The 20,724-nt window shown below is 44.1% G+C and overlaps 1 protein-coding gene across 8 annotated transcripts in view; it reads right to left on the bottom strand.

Annotated features, from left to right (window-relative positions):
• Positions 1-20,724, bottom strand: part of TOGARAM2 (TOG array regulator of axonemal microtubules 2) — a 70,281-nt gene that overhangs the window by 18,521 nt on the left and 31,036 nt on the right. For all 8 annotated transcript variants that reach the window (XM_083496044.1, XM_083496041.1, XM_083496048.1 and 5 more), the window contains 9 exons: positions 20,434-20,679; positions 18,705-18,925; positions 16,642-16,826; positions 15,542-15,591; positions 9,873-10,054; positions 6,553-6,709; positions 3,869-4,033; positions 2,273-2,414; positions 31-136 (listed from right to left, as the gene is read on the bottom strand). In XM_083496044.1, coding sequence (XP_083352170.1) covers positions 31-136; positions 2,273-2,414; positions 3,869-4,033; positions 6,553-6,709; positions 9,873-10,054; positions 15,542-15,591; positions 16,642-16,826; positions 18,705-18,925; positions 20,434-20,679 — 1,454 coding nt within the window. The remainder of the gene's footprint in view (positions 1-30; positions 137-2,272; positions 2,415-3,868; positions 4,034-6,552; positions 6,710-9,872; positions 10,055-15,541; positions 15,592-16,641; positions 16,827-18,704; positions 18,926-20,433; positions 20,680-20,724) is intronic.

Genomic DNA, 20,724 nt, shown 5'->3' with positions numbered 1-20,724 from the left:
TTGGACATATGTTAAATGCACATTTCCCACCTCCTTTGTGGCTGCCAAGGAAACATCATGAAGTCTACACTGGAGAACTTCTGAATGGCAGGTAGCCAAGCACCGGATGCTGAAGAGTCCTTTCTCCTTCAGATGCCTGAGAGGCAATTATCAGAAAGATGGAGGGAGAGAAGAGAAGGGAAATTATTGGTCTCGCCTGGCATTTTGCAGAAACAGGATTTCTCACTGCAGTAAAAGAGTCTGAAAATGAGATGTGTCACAGAAGCCACACATTGGGAATACAGAAAAGCAAAGATGCTGAATTTTAACAGAAGCTCTTATACACTATGGTTTTAAAACTACTATTGGGGGAAAATACATTCCACTGTGTGCTAGACAGAATCTCCTACGAATTAAGCTGAATAAAAGAGTGTGATTGATTTACTAGTTCCACATCATAGGCTCCATCCTTGGAAAGGGCTGAAACCTGCATGGCAAGTTTTTCTCTTGCGAGGCTCAAGAGGTGAAGCTTGTGGAGTCCCCCCCCCCTCTTTTTTTAAGGCCAATAATCCCTCACAACTCTGCCTTTCTGAATTAACAGCACCATCTGCAGGTGATCTGGCGACAAAAATGAGCACAGGTGACAAATTCCAGAGCAACAGCTGACAGAAAGGTAGATGTGTTTGTACTCTTAGCAACAAGAAACAATATCATGGCACCTTAAAGACTAACAGATGGATTATAGCATAAGCTTTGTGGACGACGGCTCACATCATGAGACGTGTGAATTGTTGTCACTGGTTGGCAGATATATCCAATGAAAAAGAAAAAAATCATGTTAACTGTGAGGTCCAGCGGCAATGAAGACTGAATCTTCCACATCTTTTTGAAAGCACAGCTTTTATAGTTCCATAGAAAACTAATGGTGTGTGTTAGGAAAGGCTTTTTTCAAGTTGTATATTTTAAAAAGTAGGATTATCTATGGGAATAACACATTTCAAATTAAATGTGGTAACATGTGTAACTCACTGGCATTATTACAATGTCTGTGTGCTAGGGGGTGTTAAGCAGGGTCATGGCCAACACTACTATTAGACAAAGTGGGGAAACCACCTGAAGTAACTGATTTGGGGTGTCACAAAATGGCAGCTAATTGTTATTTAATTAGTATTAGATACTTACTGCCTGCACGTAGGAGAGGTGCTTTGGGGAGTTTCTTCCTCAGGCGCCAATATACCTTACCTGCCCTTGTGCTTAATGTGTATGAGGTGGGAATACTAGTGCTACTCTGCCTCAGGCAGCAACATCTCTTGGACCTGCCTTGGGCAAGATTGTATTCTTGCCCCCTTGGTGTTTATTTTGTATCTAAATGAACTTGACAATGCCCTTAACACCACTCTCCAAAACTTGACAGCAGAGGCAATTGAGTCTTACTTTATTGGCTAATGATGTGGTCTTATTATCGTATTCCAGACTCAAGTCTTAAAAGGCTTTTTGGTCATGTTTTCTAAGTCCTGTGCTCTAAATTGTACTGTACAGATAAATCAGGGGAAATTACAGTTAGCTGTCTCTGAAAAAGGTTTATTCAGTGGAAGTGGCTGCTTGGCAGCCAAATTCTAATCAAGAGCTAAACGCTGGCATTGCTCTTGTCTCACACATAGATTTCATGCTGTCGAGAAAGCCACTCAAAGCAGGACAACTCCACAGGGGTGTCAGCTATAAGAAGCTCGTGGGACAGTATTTGACTGAACAGTTCCACAACTGCAAGGACTTTCAGCTGCCCAATGGGATTTCCCTGCCCTCTCCTCTCCCCATATGTCCCCTGCGAGACCCATAGATCAGCTCCCAAGGATTGGGGAAGACCCTGGAACAGGGTTAGGGGCAGCACAAGGAGGACAGAGAAGTTCCAGCTACACCATGTTTCCCTAGCAGAACTTTTTAGCTGGACACCGTCCATGGTGTTGAATTCAGGGTGTGGGGCTTAATGGGGCTGGGTGAAAAAATAGGAGGGGAGGCCCAAGTTGGACTGCCTTGACATTGCCCACAACCTTTTGAAACTGGGCTTGTGAAAGTCCACCAAACTTGTGAAAGTCCACCATCAATTTGGTATCCTCTGTGGGTTTGTGGGAGGGAAGGAATGAGACAAAAACAGATGGAGTGTGTGCTGTCTGGAAACCAGAGGAAGTGAATTTGAATCTCACTTTATACTGTAGCCTTCATGCAGCCACAAGGCCACTCGCCTAACTTTATGGCATGAGGCACAAGGGGAAGGTACAGTTTTCTCTTTCCTTACCAATCGTTGCTATTGAGCCACTTCAGAGCATCGACCAGCCCCTGCTCTGGGTAAGACAAGGGTCTTATTTCTAAGGCATCTCTATTTACGAAGTCCTCTTCCCATTCCGGAGAACCCTGGAGGTTTGCTGGCAGGGAGTTAGCTGTAAGTATGAAACAACAACAGCCAGGCATATAAATGCAATTAACACTGGCAGTCAGGAAATTACAATTAACGCTACAAATAAGTTGTTGTTATAAGGAGTCATATTTCATTTTACTGTTCCCATGGAGTTGTAGATGCATATCTGAATTGCATTCCATTGAAAGGACGGCAGTGAGAACAGACCATTTTCACCGAAGTGTGTATTGGGCTGAACATCCCATTTACTCCGAGTCCCATGAGTGGCTTCTCTGGTGGGGGCAGAGGTACACCAGGCAGTGGAAGCCCACTCTGCACCATCCCACCTTTGCACTATGTCCTATTGGTGACATCTGGCTGATCTGCAACATTGAAGAGGCATCTTACATTTGGGCTCGTTGTTCACCTAACAATTATACCACACAATACCATATCTGTTTTTAGAGAGGTATAACTTTCCAGGAGGACCCACTGAAGTGCCGACATGGCATTAATATCAAATCATCCTGGCAGCCTGCTTTGACTGCAAAATCTAAACCATTCCACGAGACAAGGTGATACAGCAGCAGGCCGAAGCAAAACAATAATAATCACTATAAAGCTTTCTATGGACAGAGGAGAATGCTGAGTCATATGCTATTTGCACAGGGACCTTGAAAGGGCAGGAGAAGCAGGGAGAACTCCAGAGGTAAATAAATAGAGGGTAGTTATTTCTTTAGTACCAGATGACTCAGTAGAAGATGGTCCACTGTACAAAGCAGTCCACTGTACAAAGGCAAATTTTGCATTCACTTTGGCCCTGCCAAAGACTCTCTTGTGGCCCTTGGAAGGTAGCCCAGAAGCAAATGTGGCCCTCGTGCTGAAAGAATTTCTCTGGCCATGCCTTACACGCTCCCAATAGGAAATGGCCACAAACAATGAGGGGGTGCAAATAGAGAAGTGGCTGCAATCAACCTGTTGGCTTTTTGTAGTAGTGTAATAGGGAGTTCCTAAGGCAACCTGTCGGTTTTCCATATTTGCAACATGAACCAATGCATGTTGGTTCAGCAACAGGGAATGTTTTATAATTTTGCACCTCATTTTATCGTCCACGGTTGGAATCTTATGCACCAAGTTCTTCTGAGCTACCCAAAAAGTTTCAAGCCACAATCCTCCACAAGCTGGCCAGTCCTGTATTTGTTGTTTGTGATTTATTTATTCTGTTTTATGGAATATTGGGGGAAAACTCAATACAACTTTCATTTTTAAAAAAATGTTTCAAGAAAAGATGATCTGAAAAACGCCAGTGAAAGGAAAAAGTGATATTGCTAGCTTGGCTGAGATTATAATACTTGAAGCAAGAAGTTTCTTTTCCCATTTATTTTTCCAGTACGCATTGTGGTTATGGGGGAGCCCTTGCTTGTGCCTCATACTTCTATCCAGTGCTGTTGACAACCATAAAAGCTGCGTTTGTTGCTAGCCTGTTTTGTGCCTCACCTGAAGCATGCCTGAGGAAGCTGCTGTCGTGGTTGATGACGGGGATGCTGGGCAGAGAGGGCCTGTTCACCCGTTTCTTCAGGGACGTCCCAACAGGAGCTCTGCAGGGATTGCTCAGACTGAGGCCAACAGGGGTGGTTCCATTGCTTTTAAGTGGCCCAGAACCTGCAGAAAGTAATTCAGGGAAGTCAGCAGAGAGTGAAGGGAACTAGCAGCTGAAAGAACATAGGGCCAGTTCCAGGTATGAGAGGCGCCTAGGCAAAATGTGTACTCAGGTGGGTCCCGTTCTCTGGTGGTGGGCCTCTGGTGGGCTTACTTGGTAGCAGTATGAACAGCAGCATGACTCCAAGCAAATCCTGAGAGGCTGGAGCCCACTGTTTAAACTTCATTCCCCTGAAAGCCTGGACAGGGGAGGCTACAATTGGTTTCCACCAGCAAGTAAGTACTTTTTTAGTCTTTCAGGCTTTTGGAGTTAACTATCATAATCGGAGGTCCTTCTTTGTGTGCCTCCCGAACAAGAGTTTGCATGGCCTCCTGCTGTTGCTCTGTTTTTTGTTAACTGAGCGTTTTTAACATTTGTATATATTATTTGCTCATAGTATTTTTATGTATTTCTGTAAACCACAACACATCACTTGATGGGGATTATGTTTCTTCTAAGAAGGAGGGCACTCCACAAATAACAATTTCAATGCATTGCTTGAAACCGCCTTGGAATCATATTGACATGGTGAAGTGTGCTCTGCAAATTTGGAGAAATAATAATAGTAATAGTAATTGCATTTATGACCCACCTTTTTCTCCAAGGAGCTCAAGTACTAATAGAAGTAGTAGCAGTAATAGTACAAGGACCCCTGGACTGTTAAGTCCAGTCAAAGGTGACTATGGGGTTGGGACACTCATCTCACTTTCAGGCCGAGGAAGATTGTGTTTGTCCACAGACAGCTTCCCAGGTCATGTGGCCAGCAGGACTAAACTGCTTCTGGCTCAAGGGAACACCAGGACAGAAGCCAGAGTGCACGGAAATGCCGTTTACCTTTCCGCCACAGTAGCACCTATTTATCAACTTGCACAGGTGTGCTTTCAAACTGCTAGGTTGGCAGAACCTGGGACAGAGTGATGGGAGCTCACCCCGTCACGGGGATTCGAACCACCAATCTTCCGATCAGCAAGCCCAAGAGGCTCAGTGGTTTAGACCACAGCACCACCCGTGTCCCTACAGCTGTAATAGTAGTAATAGTAGGCACTATGGGACTTTGAACGATATGCAAGAAAATCCCCACCACGTACACCCAGCTCTCTGGGGCTGACATTCCTCCATCCCCCACCCACAGTGAAGAGCAAGAGCAAGTGACCTTGCACCAGAGCCTTGTTCCGGCAGAGTGCTGACTCTGCCACTTTCTCTGCTGCTGCTGCAGACCTTTGTGGAGTTTATACTGCAGCACAATCACTGCATGTCAGTTGCAATCAGATCACTTAGGGAGCTCTGCCATAAACCTTCCTCCTCCCCCATCTTAAATATGCACTCCTATTGTAACAGCTTGGATATTTCATCTGAAAAGCATCACATCTCAAGGGTGTGGAGGGTGTTTAAATCAGGGAGATTCTTACTGTATGGCTAAGTGCTTCCTGCGCATGAAAATTTCCTCCTGGCTATAGTTTATTTAATAAAATTATAAATTTTGGCGAAGAGCATCTGCGTTGCTTAACTGTAATTGCTGCAGGTATACTGAAATATGGGTGTGTTTCATAGTGATGAAAATAGATCTCCATTCAACATGGTCCAGGATTATGAAGAAGTGTGCATGCACACAAAAGCTCATACCAATAACAAACTTAGTTGGTCTCTAAGGTGCTACTGAAAGGAATTTTTTAATAATATTATTACAGTCTGCCTTCTTAGACAGTTTCTCCGTTGCTAGGATAGCTTCCTTTTTAAGTGTACCTTTTGTGAAGCGCAGTGAAATCGTTGATGAAATACACTGTATAAGTGTCAAAGTCACAGATTGTTCAGCATTATAAGTGCATTATTCCAATATTGTTCATGTCTACCAAAGTACACAAGGACACATCTCACCTTTTTTCTAAGAAAAGGGTCATGTTCAATGAAGACAACGGGATTGTGGGAGTATTTCAGAGTTCACCCAGTGCTGCAGCATTGGCCCAGTTCTCACATAGGAGGTGAGGAGGCAAGTCTGTATGTAGACTATATCACTGCAGGCTGCAGTGGAAGACAGAGGAGGCTCACATGACTGCCACTCTATACACCAGGGATGGAGAACATAGACACTCCAGAGGTTCTTAGAGTCAAACGCCCATCAACCCCGGCCATCCCAGTCAGGGGTTCTGGGAGATGTCTTCCAACAACATCTAAACAGCACACTTCCCTGGGAATAAGCCCCACTGAACTCAGTGGGACTTACTCCTGAGCAGACATGTGAATACTCCTCCATAACCTCCACTCACACAGGGGGCCTCTGGGATGTTAGCTGTTCAGGCATCTGTCATAGACAGGGGAAGGTAGCAACCCTGTAGGTCACCTTTTTCTTCTTCTCCTGACTTACACAGTGTGCATCTGATCTCTGCAAGGCGCGTTAAATGAAGGCAAATGAAATTCAGGGTGATGCAAAATGCATATGAAATCTGCATAACGAGCTCCTTTTATTTCTCAAGTTGCCACATACCTTCGCGAGCAGTTTTCTGTAGATGCTCTTCGAACTTTGTCAGCCTTTCCTTCTCTCTCTCTCTTTCCTTTTCTCTTTCTTTGCGCAAAATCTCTATCTCCTTTAACTGCTTCTGGCGCAGTTTCTCCTGAGCCGACTTTGATATGGTCACGTGGATCTGGACACAACAAAAGCAAAACGCAGTGCATGAAAAATAAGGGACACGTGTGTTGTTCTACATTAGGGATGGAAGAGGACTCTATTTTAAACATGGAATTTGGTGCTTCCAACCTGATCAAGCTTTGACCACAAAGGACCACCTCTTACACTGAGCATTTGCTTATGTCTGAGCTGCTTGCACATTATCTTTTTCTTTTCCTTTTTCTAAAAAGCCTGCGTATTTATACACAAAATTATATTTAAATTTATAAACAAAAATATGTATATATTGTATATGTAACATTCATAAAAAAGTCAAGCCTCATGTAGTACTGGATTTTTGCTGTATTATGGTATAAGTATTCTTACTTGTTTCTCGATACGAAATATCAGTAGTTGAATTTATCTGTTTATGTGTTGGTTCCCTTAGGAAACCTGGACTGTATACACATTACATTCATGTAATATTATATTTATAATAATTTATAATAATGTGTATAATATGTGAGTGTTGTTTGTATTATTTAGTGGAGCTAGTAAAAAACCCCTCACTTCTGATCAAGATCAAGGAGAAGACAGGAGTCAGGAAATAATATTGCACAGATAAGCTCAACACCAAGAATTTCATAAAATTCCATCCCTACTCTACACACATGAGGAATCGCTTGGCGTAATGTGATTCCACAAACCCAAACAGAACTTCTCCATTTTCTTGAAACCTTATTTATTAGAAAGTAAGATAAATATTTCATCAAAATGGAGGATGTGCTAATTTTCTTGTTTTTTCTTCAGTGTAGCTACTTAAATTGAGTACATAGGAATGCTGTGGGTTTCACCTAGAAACATAGTCAATATAAAAGCATGTCTGACGTGTTCAGTAGATGTCTTTGCTTGACAAGCTGTGTGGCCAATAAAAAGATAATGCCCTCCTTATGAGCTCCTGGCTAGTCCACAGAAGGTCACAGATCACAGAATCATAAAGTTGGAAGGGACCCTGAGGATCATCTAGATTAGATCTCACATTGTTTTCTTTCTTTAAAAGTGGCTGCCCCTGCAGTGGCCAGGAGATTGAATCAGAAATGCAATGTTGGAGATGGGACATTTAACTCCATTTCCCCCAAATACTTCCACCCCCAACTTAAAGCTCTCTTCCTGAAGCTGGTTTTAGCCACAGAGAGCTACATGGGGTACCTGTTAGGAGATAAAGACCCATATGAAGGGAGAGAAGCAGGGGTCTTGAAGTTGACCATCAACTGTGAGCACCTGAGCAGCAGGCATTGCAGGCACACAGGTCACCTGGGGCATTTAAAGCACATGACTTCATAGAATCATAGAGTTGGAAGGGACCGCAAGGGTCATCTAGTCCAACCCCCTGCAATGAAGGCATCTTAGCTAAAGCATCCATGATAGATGGCCATCCAACCTCTGCTTAAAAACCTCCAAGGAAGGAGAGTCCACAACCTCCCAAGGGAGACCATTCCACTGTCAAACAGCTCTTACTGCCAGAAAGTTTTTCCTGGTGTTTAGTTGGAATCTCCTTTCTTGTTATTTGAATCCATTGGTACAGGTCCTACCCTCCAGAGCAGGAGAAAACAAGTTTGCTCCATCTTCCATGTGACATCCCTTCAGATATTTGAAGGTGGCTATCATAGTTCCTCTCAGTCTCCTCTTATCCAGGCTAAACATACCCAACACTCTCAACCATTCTTTATAAGGCTCGGTTTCCAGACCCTTGACCATCTTGGTCACCCTCCTCTGCACACATTTTTATTGTCATTAATTGAACCCAGAACCTTCTGCATGCAAATCAAATGTTCTACTGCTGAGCGACAGTTCTTCCCCTTGTAGTTTGCCCCCCCCCCCCAGCCCCAGCTGCATTTAGCAGGGAGGAAACAGCATTGGGAACCTGATTGTAGATTTCCCACACAACATCTACAGGCAAGTCCCAGTTTAGGTGCATCTGAATGACTTAGGATCATGCACACACGCACAGCACTGAATCTGGAAGTAGCACCAAAACATTACGAAAAGCGGTGGAACGGGGCAGCTTCTGCATGCTCTGCCAATGCTTGTGGGGGTCCAAAATGGAACCCCTGCACAAAACAAGGATTGCTTGTAATTTGTTGGATGCAGCTGAAAGAGAAAGTACAAGTGTAGGCAGATATTAGGCAGAAGTCTTGGGGTGGGGTTGGAGACTATTCTATAAGATGAGAAGCAGGAAATTTTCAGAAAAAGTAGGGCATGCGGCCTTATATTATTTATATAATTGATTTCACATATAGTTTCAGGCTGATATTTTAAAAAATGCTGAACCAAGGCTTTTTCAGTCCAAGAAAGAGAAAAGTTTTAGCAAGCACTATTCTGGACAGATGATAAAAGAATCTGGCTTGAGCTATGTAAAAAAAAGGCAAGCAATTTATATTAGCAGGAATGTAGAAGGGCAGTATTACGTGAGACCAGATCCTCAGAAATCGTTAATTAATTCCTTTATCCCTAAACTTCACTTTGAATGCCCCTTCTGTGGTTTATGTATCATTTTGTCACTGCAAGAAAACATGCAAGAAATTAAAGAAATGTCCGAGGCTCTTTCTGCAAAATCAACTTAATGCAATAAAAACACACTTGATTTCTTCTAGCTGCATACAATTTGTACATCTTCCTTCAGAGTATTCTTTTGGTTTACTACATTTGTTTCCCACCCTTCCTCCAAAGAACTCAGGACAATGTGCACAGGGTTCTCACTTTTAATCCTATGAGGAATCCCATGAGATAATTTAGATGGAGTTTAGCGCTTCCAGGCAGGTGCTTAATATTGCAAATGGGTCATGGAGATATCACACATGGGTCACTGGCAATAGGAGTTTTAATTTATCAGGCTTGCGGAGCTCTGTTGCATGAGTCTGTGCGGCCCTAAAGGTGATTACAGATGAGGGATTCTCACTGGAAAACATCCCCAGGTACCTGACAATTCAAGTCATTGAAGGATGGGTCTGATCCCTACAATTCCAAACCAGCATGCTTAACTGCAGTGGCATCGTTTAGAAAGCAATAATCAAATGTCACTCACAGTCACCCTCGCTACTGCTTGCTAACTTACCATACCTTTCCCTTGGCTTAGTTAAATACACATCGCGCACCAACGTGCCCTCATTAGAACTAGAAAGGGGATAGAAGGCGCATACCCTTCCATTGCTCTCCTTCCACTCGTCATCTTTCAAAAGGTAAGGACTTGAGAGCTGGCCCCCTTCCTTAGCCAGACCGGGAGAGGAGGCGGTTAATGGCAGTACGGATTCTAGTGGACACCCAGTAACCTTCAAGGATGCAGACAGGCCATTTCTGAAAGCGGGTTCCGGTGCACTGGTTTCTGATGAGCCAATAAAGCATAAGAAACACGTTAGCACGGGCAGCGAGCATGTATGAAATAACAAGTGTTACTGTGGAGAGCGTGAGCCAAGAAATTAGACAATGTATTAATGTAAATCGAGAGGCTGTGCCAAGGAGATACTCCACTAGATTGAATCACTCCCTGTGTAGATGGACTCAGAGAGGGGTGTGTGGTGTGTGTGTGTGTGTGTGTGTGTGTGAGAGAGAGAGAGAGAGAGAGAGAGAGAGAGGCCAAATGAAAGAGCTGTCCTCCTTGTTCCCATTTCCTGTCAGCTGTGGGTTATGCTATTACAGTGGTACCTCTGGTTACGTACTTAATTCGTTCCAGAGGTCCGTTCTTAACCTGAAACTGTTCTTAACCTGAAGCACCACTTTAGCTAATGGGGCCTCCCGCTGCTGCCGCGCCGCCGGAGCACGGTTTCTGTTCTCATCCTGAAGCAAAGTTCTTAACCCGAGGTACTATTTCTGGGTTAGCGGAGTCTGTAACCTGAAGCATATGTAACCAGATGTACCACTGTATTACCTTTGTAAATAAATTGTAGTAGTCAAGTGGGACCTGTAACAAAATATGTTGCAGTGGATCCTCACCTGTGGAAAAGCCTGTTCGTTTTTCGGGGCTCCAGCCAATCAACCAGCCATGCCCTCCTACAGCAAGCCATTAGGAACATAGAGAACATAGGAAGCTGCTTTACACTAAGTCAGAACATTCATCTATCGAGCTCAGTGTTGTCTGTTCTGACTGGCAGCAGGTCCCCAGGATTTCACAGTCAGGGTTCTCTCCTAGTCCTTGCTGGAGATGTCAGATATTGAACCTGGGAACCTTCTACCACTGAGCTACGGCACTTCCCCTACCTTGGTTTTCGTGGTTTTCTTTTCCAACTAACCCTCTGCATTCTGTGGCCACTGAGCATCCACCATCCCCTTTAGTTTGCAAGGGCTTACTATAAAACCTCAGGAGTCCCCAAGCAGGCCCATAGCAACCTGCTGTTTCTCAATGGCCCTGATTTGACTCCATTTCTACCAGCACTCACCACGTGAGTTTGCTACCAGAGGGATGGTGTTGTGCATAGAGTTCCGCTCACCCCATCTCAAAAAAGACATGATGTTTATCTGGCAATCCAAACAAGAGGATGAAGCAGCTTCCCTGCACGAAATGACTAAAGTTTTTGTGCATGTGTGAGTCACCTTGCAGGGGGAGGGAGAGAAGGATGTGGGCGCATGATAGAGGTTTATAAAATTATTAATTGTGTGGAGAGCGGGCAACAAGATGAGAGGAGCAGTTGTCACTCGCTCACTAGTATGCACTCACTCATAACATTCGTGAATAAAACTGACTGTCAGTATAAAAGATAGCACTTCGTGTAGCATAAATGTTAGGTCACCATGCAATTCCCCCCCCCCCCAAGTAATCATGGGAAATGTGGTTTGTTAAGGGTGCTGGGAATTATAGCTCAGGGAGGTGTCTTGTAACACCTTTTAGCACCCTTAACAAACCAGGAATCCTTGGGGCAGAGGAGCCGTGGCTGCTAAAATGGCATAAAAGCACTTTAAATACGTGGTGTGAATCAATCTCTACTACTGGTGATTGAGGACAGGGCTTTCCATGGCTATTGTAAACTCCATGTTCAGAAGCTGTTTACTTTGAACAACAGACACTGGGTACAGGCTGTTGCCTTCACACATTAATCATGAGCTCCCTGAGGCTGGCTGCTGTGAGAAGAAGGATGCCAGGGTAGAAGGACCCTTGAACTTATCCATCAGGCTTTTTCTTTCACTCTTTCTCTGATTTTGTGATTGAACTTGGTTCCATATGAGCTACTTCTGATTCCATCAACTGGAGTTAAAATGAGCCTTCATTTAGGAATAGTGATTCATCAGCTTAGGTAAATTGGTTATTTTCCTTTTTGAGGCAGAGAGCTCAAGCTCACACCTTTCAGTTGTTTGTTCCTGGGGATAATTATTTCTTTCAACTATCTCTCTCTCTCTCTCCTGAGATAATCCCTTTGAGGAGACAGTACCTTGAAGATATCAGTCATACTCCTACTTACATTTCCTCAAGTATTTGCTCTTTCTTGATGCCCATCCCCACAGACTAACTACTGCAAGTAGCCTCTCCCTCTGTCCTGTCAAGAACACTTCAATTGTATTGTATGCAGAAGCCTTCACCAACCTGGTGCCCTCTAGATATTTTGGACCACAAGTCCAATCAGCCTCGGCCAGTGCTGGCTGCAGCTGATGGGAGCTGTAGTCCAAAACATCTGGAGGGCAAAAGCTGTCAAAATTTGATACCAGGCTAGTCCTTGCCTGGGCCAGCTGTATTGAGTTATGGTGATTGCCCATAATATGTCTTGTATTAATACGTGCAGTCTTCCTTAACTTCCCTACGACTCCATATTCACTTAAACTATTTTCAGAGGCAGGGCTGGCCCAAGGCATTTTGACACCTGAGGCAAACCACAAAATGGTGTCCCCTCAACCAGGCAAGGAGGGATGATTGAAGGTCTACATCAAGAACAAGGGAAGGGGATAAAGATCTACATCAGGAACAAAGATGGGAGCAGACCATTGCACCTTTAGAGGCAGTGGGCAGGGGGCTGCTGAGGAGACAGAAGATCCAGCCTCCAGGGAGTGTGCCATAGCTGTCACTGCTACCAGGGAACAACAGGTGATGCACTTCTTGGAGGTTGGATCTGCTACCCCTGTAGACACTGCCATCTGTGGTGGTTGCCTCATCTTGACTCATGGGTGGGTTGGCCCTGTTCAGAGGTGGTCATGTTAGCCTTTTATTTAACATAGACACCGTGGCAGGTGCTGTGTACAATTTACAATTGATATGGATATTTAGTGCTTAGGTCAGATGGAGAAAGCTCTAATGGCCACGCTGCCAAAATGAATAGCTTTTTCTCTCATTCATGCAGCCCTTTCAAGTGTCTCTGTTTTCTAGGGAGTGTCCTGGATTTACAGAAGTTGTCCCAGTTTCTGATTTAATCCCACTTTTCCTTAGGACATCCCTATTTTCATTGGAGAAATGTTGGAGGGTATGTCCATATAGATTATGCTTCTCACATATATACAGATAGGCACATGCACACACACACACACACACACACACACACACACACACACACCTTAATAATTAATAAACCAGATCCCATTTCTCCCACCCAGCCAAGATATTCCCTCTCTCCCAACCCAACCGCATAATAGACATGAACAAGGATGGACAAATTAGAGTAGGCCATGGGAAAGGAAGTGAATCTCCTATACAGGAACATCTTTGGTTTAATGTGTTAAATGAATCTCTGCCTGTTTATGAAGATACACTCCACAGGAATCTCATTTGAACCCAGCACTGCTTACATATCTAGGAGTCCATGGGCACCTGGCTGTGTGAGATTGCTGAGCAGAGTGTGCATTCAAAAAGTCTGATTTGGAGGAGTCAGTGGAAGTGGGAAAACGAACAAGGACCACAAGGAAAACACAAAGGCCCAGATGAAAAATAAAGAGAGTGGGGTGGCTGCTTTGGGCCCTGTAGCCTGAAGCATCCCACTTCCAACCTTATTTAATATATTATTTCATCTCCTACTTTTTCAGGTTTGTATTACATACATAACAATATGCATTGGAGAGCGTCAGGATTTTGTTCATGAAATGATGTTTTCTCTTGTGCTGTGAGAAGATCCAGGGGAAATGCCCCTTTCTCTTGGATAGGGAATTAAGAGGTACTTTAACAGAATTCAGCTCTTTGAAGCGGTTGCCTCAATAAATCCCTTCCTGACACATCCCCTGAAGTGGGATAATTACCAAAGCTAGCAGCTCAGCCACCTTGATATTAGCACCTTTGACTAGGCAATCACCCCAGAGAGCAGAATGTGAAAGCCTCCATCTTAACACACAACCCAGGACTTGCTCTCCAGATGAGCTTCTTGTGGCACAGGGAACTAAGAGAGGCCATGCTTTAAAAAGCAATGAAGTCACTCCAGAAACTAATCGGAATTTACACAACAATGCTGCTTAAAAATCAATAGCGTTTTCTCTTATTCTGTTCTTACCAGCCTACTGAGTGCTTTTACTACTAAAGCTGCCACACAAAAACAATCACCTTCCTTGCTCAGCAGATCAACAATACATCTTCACATGGCTGCTTTCTCCAACGCCACAAAGCCCAGCAGGGTGGCAACAGAAAGAGGTTCTTTCTATTTTATTATTTATTTTATGCTTTTATCACGTTTACATCCTGCCGTGCCCCCTAGGAGCTTAAGGCAGCACACGTGGCTATATTATAGCCTCACAAAATCCCTTTGAGGTAGATTAGGCACAGAGAGAGGGGTGGGGGAGAGCAATTCATATCTGAGCAGAGATTTGAACCCAAGTCTGCACTTTGACTGCAAGCTACACCATGCATGCTCTCAAGGCTGCCTCTTGCTCCCAAAAGCTAGACAGACTGAGGATTTTTGGGTGTGGGGAGAAGTTGCATTAGTAGAATTTTTCTCCAGTGTTTTTTATTTTGCAGCTGACATAGGAATGTGGCATTGACATGTACATCACAGTGACTGCCCCCTGTGCCCTCCCATGCCTCTTGTCTGCTTCTTACCATGACTCTGACTGAAATATATCTGCAAGGAAGACTGTCCGGTGCTTTCATTCCAATAAGTACTCTTTATTTCCCCATTTTCTAATCCTGACCCCTCTGGTTCAAGATCTCTGCTCCACTCACAGCCTGGCCTAGAAGCTTCTGTTTGCTTCCTGGTTCTGCCCTCCCTTCTGCTGCCACATTGCAGCTTTCCTTCGTGATTGATCATCCGGTTTTATTTGCTACCCCGACATTGGCCTGCCCCCAAATTCTGTCTCAGAGAAATTACTTTCTTCCTACACTGGGTAAACATCTGCCAGGGTTGGTTAGGTCTAGCAACTCCTGTGTCAACACGCCAAGATCAGGTTTGATGAACATGAACAGTCCCTGCCAGCCCTTGCGATCCTTTTTAATCATGAGGAGCTGCTGAGGTCCCGTCAATGAACTTTTCAATTCCATTTTTTCTCTGTGGGCACATGAATTCATATGCCTTACCTGCTGACAAGCGGCAAGACCACATCGCTCTCTCAGACTTCTGAATGCATTTGCTTTGCTTGAGCACCTTCTTGTCCAAAGGCTGCTCCAAGCTACTATGTATGTAAATGTCACATTGAGAGGGTAAGAGGACCCTGTCTGCTTCTCTGCCAAGATGTGTGCTCTCCAGACTGGTTTGCAGCTTTGTGCTGGGAAGCACAGGCATTTGCAAGCCTTCTTGTATGCATCTTGAAACATGGGTGCACAAACCTTTCTCTAATAAAAGTAGCATCATGAGCATCTCTAACACCACCACCTAGTGGATTGTTGTTGTTTTTTAGGAAGATGCTTTCAGCATTAATGTCTCCCAAATGTCACACCCACATTTTCTGATAGAACATATATGTGACCTGTACCTACCCAGAGTCTTGAGGGTGCTGTCCTCAGCATTGAAAGGCCCAGTCTCCGACCTTAAAACAATTGGGAGAAAAAGGAAAATATGAAAATAACAAAGTGGGAGGAGGGAACCCAGGTTTCTGCCAGAGAGATAATATTACAGCACTTATATGGTGCTTTAAATTATTCAACATGCATACAAACACACTACCTTCAACAATCTGAAAAAGTAGGTCAGTATCACCCCCATATTGGAAATTAATGGGGAGGAGGGAAGAGATGCAGCTAGAAGACAGTGGCCATGCTCATATGTAAAATTGACCACAAACCATGCTTAGTCAGCTTGGCCTGTGACCAAAGCTGCATGGATCTCAGGCGCTCTCCTGCTTTGTCTCTCCCCTTTTTAACATGACACACAAGCCAGGACTCCTGGTTCTTTCCCCCAAATCAAGCATAGCAAGCATAGTCAAGAAGAAACCTTGGCTTCCGCTCCCTGTTTGTTTGGAATGGAGGCTCACGCCTAATGCTATGCCAGATGGTCCATGGCTCATTTCCCTGATTTAGGAAGGAAGGAGCAAAGTGGGAAGAGCTCAAGCTGTATGCACTAGCACAAAGCTCATGCACAGGCTAATTTCACTACTGTAGCTATGGCTTGTGGCCAGCATTCTGTGTAAATGAGGCCAGTGACGGGCTTAAGACTACCTAACAAATCCAGGGCAGAGTTGAGGTTTGAACCAGGTACTTCCTGACGCGTAGCTCAGCCACTATGCTACACCAGAGGCACTATGGCTTTGAGTAGCTGCTGAGAGCTAGAGCAAGGGGTGGCTATTGCCTTTAGTCTGCTTAGGGGCTTCCCAGACACATCTGATTGGCCATTATGGGAAACAGGATGCTGGGAGAGCTGTACCAGTGATCTGACCCAACAGGGGTCTTTTTGTGTTCAGAGCTGCCTCAGAAAGCCACAGTCATGCAATGGAGAGCTGGAGCTCACATAAAAGGGGAAAGTTGTATCCTCTGAGCTTCGGGGAAGCTGGATACTGCAGGCGAGGCTTTGAAAGAGAGAGGAAACAAAGGCAGTGCAAGAGGTCTGATAAACAAAGGAAATGAAAGCAGGAGCCATCTACCTTGTTTCAGAGGAATCTTCTGTAACAAGAGGAGCAGATTCCAGCAGGAACTGTGATGAGCCTGGAAGGAGTTCTTGAAAATTCTGAGAATTTTCTTCTTCAAGTGCCTTTGCTGATTTGGGGATAGGTGGGATCAAAGCAGTACCTAAAGACCTCCTCAGATTCTCACCATGGCTATGTAAGATCTGCAGGAAAGCATGGTTTAAAAGACACGGGACAATGACATTATCACTCAGTATTTGCAGGTAGCCAAAAGACACCTCTGTGTTGAGGCTCATGGAGTGCCAGAGTCAGCAACTGGTTTGACCCCTTTATATATATAAAATCACTTAAAATTTGCTCCTACCTCCTGAGCAGGACTTCCAAGTAATCTACTTTGACCTGCTGGTAGCAATGTGTCCTCAGACATGGCTGTTACTGCCTGAACAATGTCACTTTAATGCATGAACTAAGATGTGACACAGAAAGTCACTTCACTAAGGGTTGGTCAAAACAATCAGAAAAACACACGCGAGGCAGTAGCACTTCTAGGTGAATTCTGCTGTTCTACAAAAAGCCTCCATGCCCTTGGAAACCTGAAGTCCTCTAAGCAAAAAATAAAGTGGGACTAGGATTAGTCCTGGGAAGTGGTAAAGAATAATGTGGCACAGTGGAGACAAGGTGGTACAGGGGAAACTAAGGGCTCATCAACACTTTGGCTGGTCCCTTGCTTAGAAAGCACTTGCCTGAGAGGCTTTCCCCTTGCCCCACTCCTTTCCCAGGGAAAACCCACTCTTTAGCTCTAAATCTGAGAAAACGTCAATCTGGAGAAAACCCAAATTGCCATTTGCTCCGACTGAGCACTAAAGAGTAGTTTTCCCCGGGGGTAAGCAGTGGAAGTGTGGATAAGCCCTGATACTAACCTCATTTTCCTTCACATATTTTTATAAACAACAGTTGCTGCATCAATCTCTAAGAATAAGAGAGGGATAGATCAGCCCTCTTTTTTAAAAAAAGAAGACTCTCTAAACCAAATTCTACTGATGCAGAAAAATAAGCACTTGAGCTGCACAGAACTTTTCAAGGGGCAAAAATGTGGGAAGTTCTGTGTGGATGAAAGATAGACTATTTCAGCTGAAGTACATTTTCCAACATCTTGGTGCTCTCTGCATCACCTGCAGTATGATAGCGCCCTCTGCTTGTCCTCCTCCTGTCTTTGGCAGGAGAATTTCAACACTCTATTTCCTTTTTCTGTTCTTATATATTTTACTGGAATAAATTTCGATCACACTCTCCAGGATGTATCTATTATTCCTGCCAGACAGCCTTGAGCTCCAGCCAATTTTGCAACTCCTTCGACCTTCCATCAAAATCTGCTTCTCAGAAGTCTATTAATTTTTTACATTAGTGCTCCTCCTGCCGGCCCTCATCAGCTTCTCAGCTCCTGGATGATAAGGTGTGATCACCGGATCCTTGGTCCTCTGCAAATGCCACTTAACAATTTGTCATATCTAACTGCAAGTTATTAACTCCAGAGGCGCTTCATATCTCACGGACTGTGCAGTATAACACAGAGGATCTTCCCGTATCAGGAAGAGATTTCTAATGCCAGGTATCTTGCCGAACTGATGTTTCCTTAATGTCACTGTGGAACTAGTGAGGGCTTGTTGGCCTCGACTGCCAACAGATAGGCCTCTTGATTCCTTTGCCCAGCTGAGTAGGCAGGATCACTGATTTGATTCAGTATAAGGTAGCTTCATAGGTTCAGTTTCTTTCCTAGTACACATTTTATCCCTTTGCATGTAATTTTCTGCCCCTCTTCAAAGCAATACAATTTGAACAACAGACAGCGCATTCATACCAATTTGATTATGCTTGTGCAACAGACTCTGCAATTCAGCTGCAGACTAAATCAAATGTGATTTGGTGCAATTGACCCAACATCATAACCTCGCCATGCCAGCAAACATTAGCTCCTCAGTTTTTAATAACAGAAACAATAAAGCGAACCCAAATGCTTCTAGAAGCATAAATCTTCTCAGGCACAAATACCACCACATTTCAGCATCTTCATTTGACAGTACCTCTTGAGTGTCTGCTATTGACTCCCGGTTGTCCGCTCTAACTTCCAAGCAGTTTCCCAACACTTTCTGCTGTCTTTCACGAGCTCCGTCAGCCTCTGGGGTAGTGGGGATGCTCTGAATAGGAGGCATGGGCTTGGAAGCGACCAGCAGTCTTTGAGAGGCAGATCTGGAAATGGTTGGTTTCAGGGCAAGTCCCTGAGGACCCACAGAGTTCAATAAGCCTGGAAATGCAAAACACAATGGATGTGACATTTTCCCCCTGAACGTATGCGCATACACTCAGTACATCACATAAAGGACAATGAGCTCCTCGTACAGCAGCTTGGTGTTGTTGGGAACAGCCTGAAAAACTTGAAAATGTCAGTAGAAAAGCCAGGTACCTTTTCCCTCTCTAGAAAATTGTATACCACCACATTCTCACCCTGCAATGATGTCCAACAGCTATGCAATTGGACAAGATACCAGGTCAAATGCTGCTGTGATTGTAGGCTGCTGGAACCATGGCTCAAGTATATTCAGTCTCTGGAATACGTGCCAAGTGGGCATTATCTCTTGTTGGATAGAGAGAGGACAGACACCAATAGGGGCAAACAAGAATCTGTTGTCATATCATTGAGCAGCAGTACCAAGAGTGGGGCTTGGAAATGGTTGCTGTTGGGTGATGTTGGGTGGAACAGTGGAAATGGCTCAAAGGCAATAGTTGTCCTTCATGTTACAGAGGCCTAACTGGCCTTCCCTAGAAGTCAGGCACCTAGTGTCACTGGCCCCATGCTATGGGACACTCTTCCAGAATACATTTTGCAACCCTGTGATTTTCAGGCTTCTCTTGAAGACCTTTGCAACTTTTTATGGGGTTTTCCCCCATCAGCCAGTCACTTTAATTATCATCCTATATTGTTCTTATAATGCTGTATATATTATTGTACATCTTTCTGTATACAGTGGTACCTCGGGTTACATACGCTTCAGGTTACACACTCTGCTAACCCAGAAATGGTGCTTCAGGTTAAGAACTTTGCTTCAGGATGAGAACAAAAATCGTGCTCCAGCAGCGCAGCAGCAGCAGGAGGCCCCATTAGCTAAAGTGGTGCTTCAGGTTAAGAACAGTTTCAGGTTAAGAACAGACCTCCGGAACGAATTAAGTACTTAACCCGAGGTACCACTGTACCACCTTGTAATATTGTATAAAATGGCAGTATATGAATACTTCTATCAATAAATAAAATAAGTTGTTATTTATTCAATTTCTATCTTGCCCTTCCTCCCAAAGTAACCCAAGTTTATCCACAACAATTTCATTAAGAACAGATTTTTATTTTATTTTTTTACTTTAACTATTCTATTTTAAACAAACATACTGCAGTTTTCAGTGCTAACATTTTGCAGACATGCGTTGCCAGGTTGGTTCCCATTTTTTTTGTGTGTGTGTGTCAATGGCAGATTTTGCCCTCCCTTCATTTGTTCAGCTTTCAACACTGTGGTTTAACGAAGTGTTGAGCTTTAGAACTAGGAATGGAACAGAACCCATAAGTCTCACTGGGCTATTTACTATGGCTCAGTCTCCATTCTCCATCTGTAAAATGAGAACAATGGCAAATCTGTCTCAAGGGATTGTTGCAAGGCTGAAAGCTGTAAGAACTTCAAACGCTTCGCACAAAGAGCTGTTATACATCACTGCAAATAAGACCAATGCTTCTTATCGGAATCAGTAGGCAAGCATCCATCATACCTTTGCTTGATGCATGGATCCCCTCAGACATTCTCCTCTTCTTGAGCTTGTCCTTGATTTGTGCAGTTTCCACGGCTGCACTGCTCACCTCCAGTTCACTGGGATCTTTCCTTGGCAGAGTGCTAGAAAGGTCAGCCATGGCTGCTCTGTCTGTATTCTTCTTCAGAAGGCCATTCCTAATATCCAGAGATTCTCCTTTGCCTCCCCACAAACATGCCTGCTTCTTTAGAACTGAATGAAGAGAAGCTGCAAGGGAATTTAATGAGAGGCATTCAGTTACTCAACCAGGCC

The sequence above is a fragment of the Podarcis liolepis genome, assembly GCF_965112155.1.
Source record: "Podarcis liolepis genome assembly, chromosome: 3".
Lineage (NCBI taxonomy): Eukaryota > Metazoa > Chordata > Lepidosauria > Squamata > Lacertidae > Podarcis > Podarcis liolepis.
This window is presented reverse-complemented; position numbering and strand designations above follow the sequence as displayed.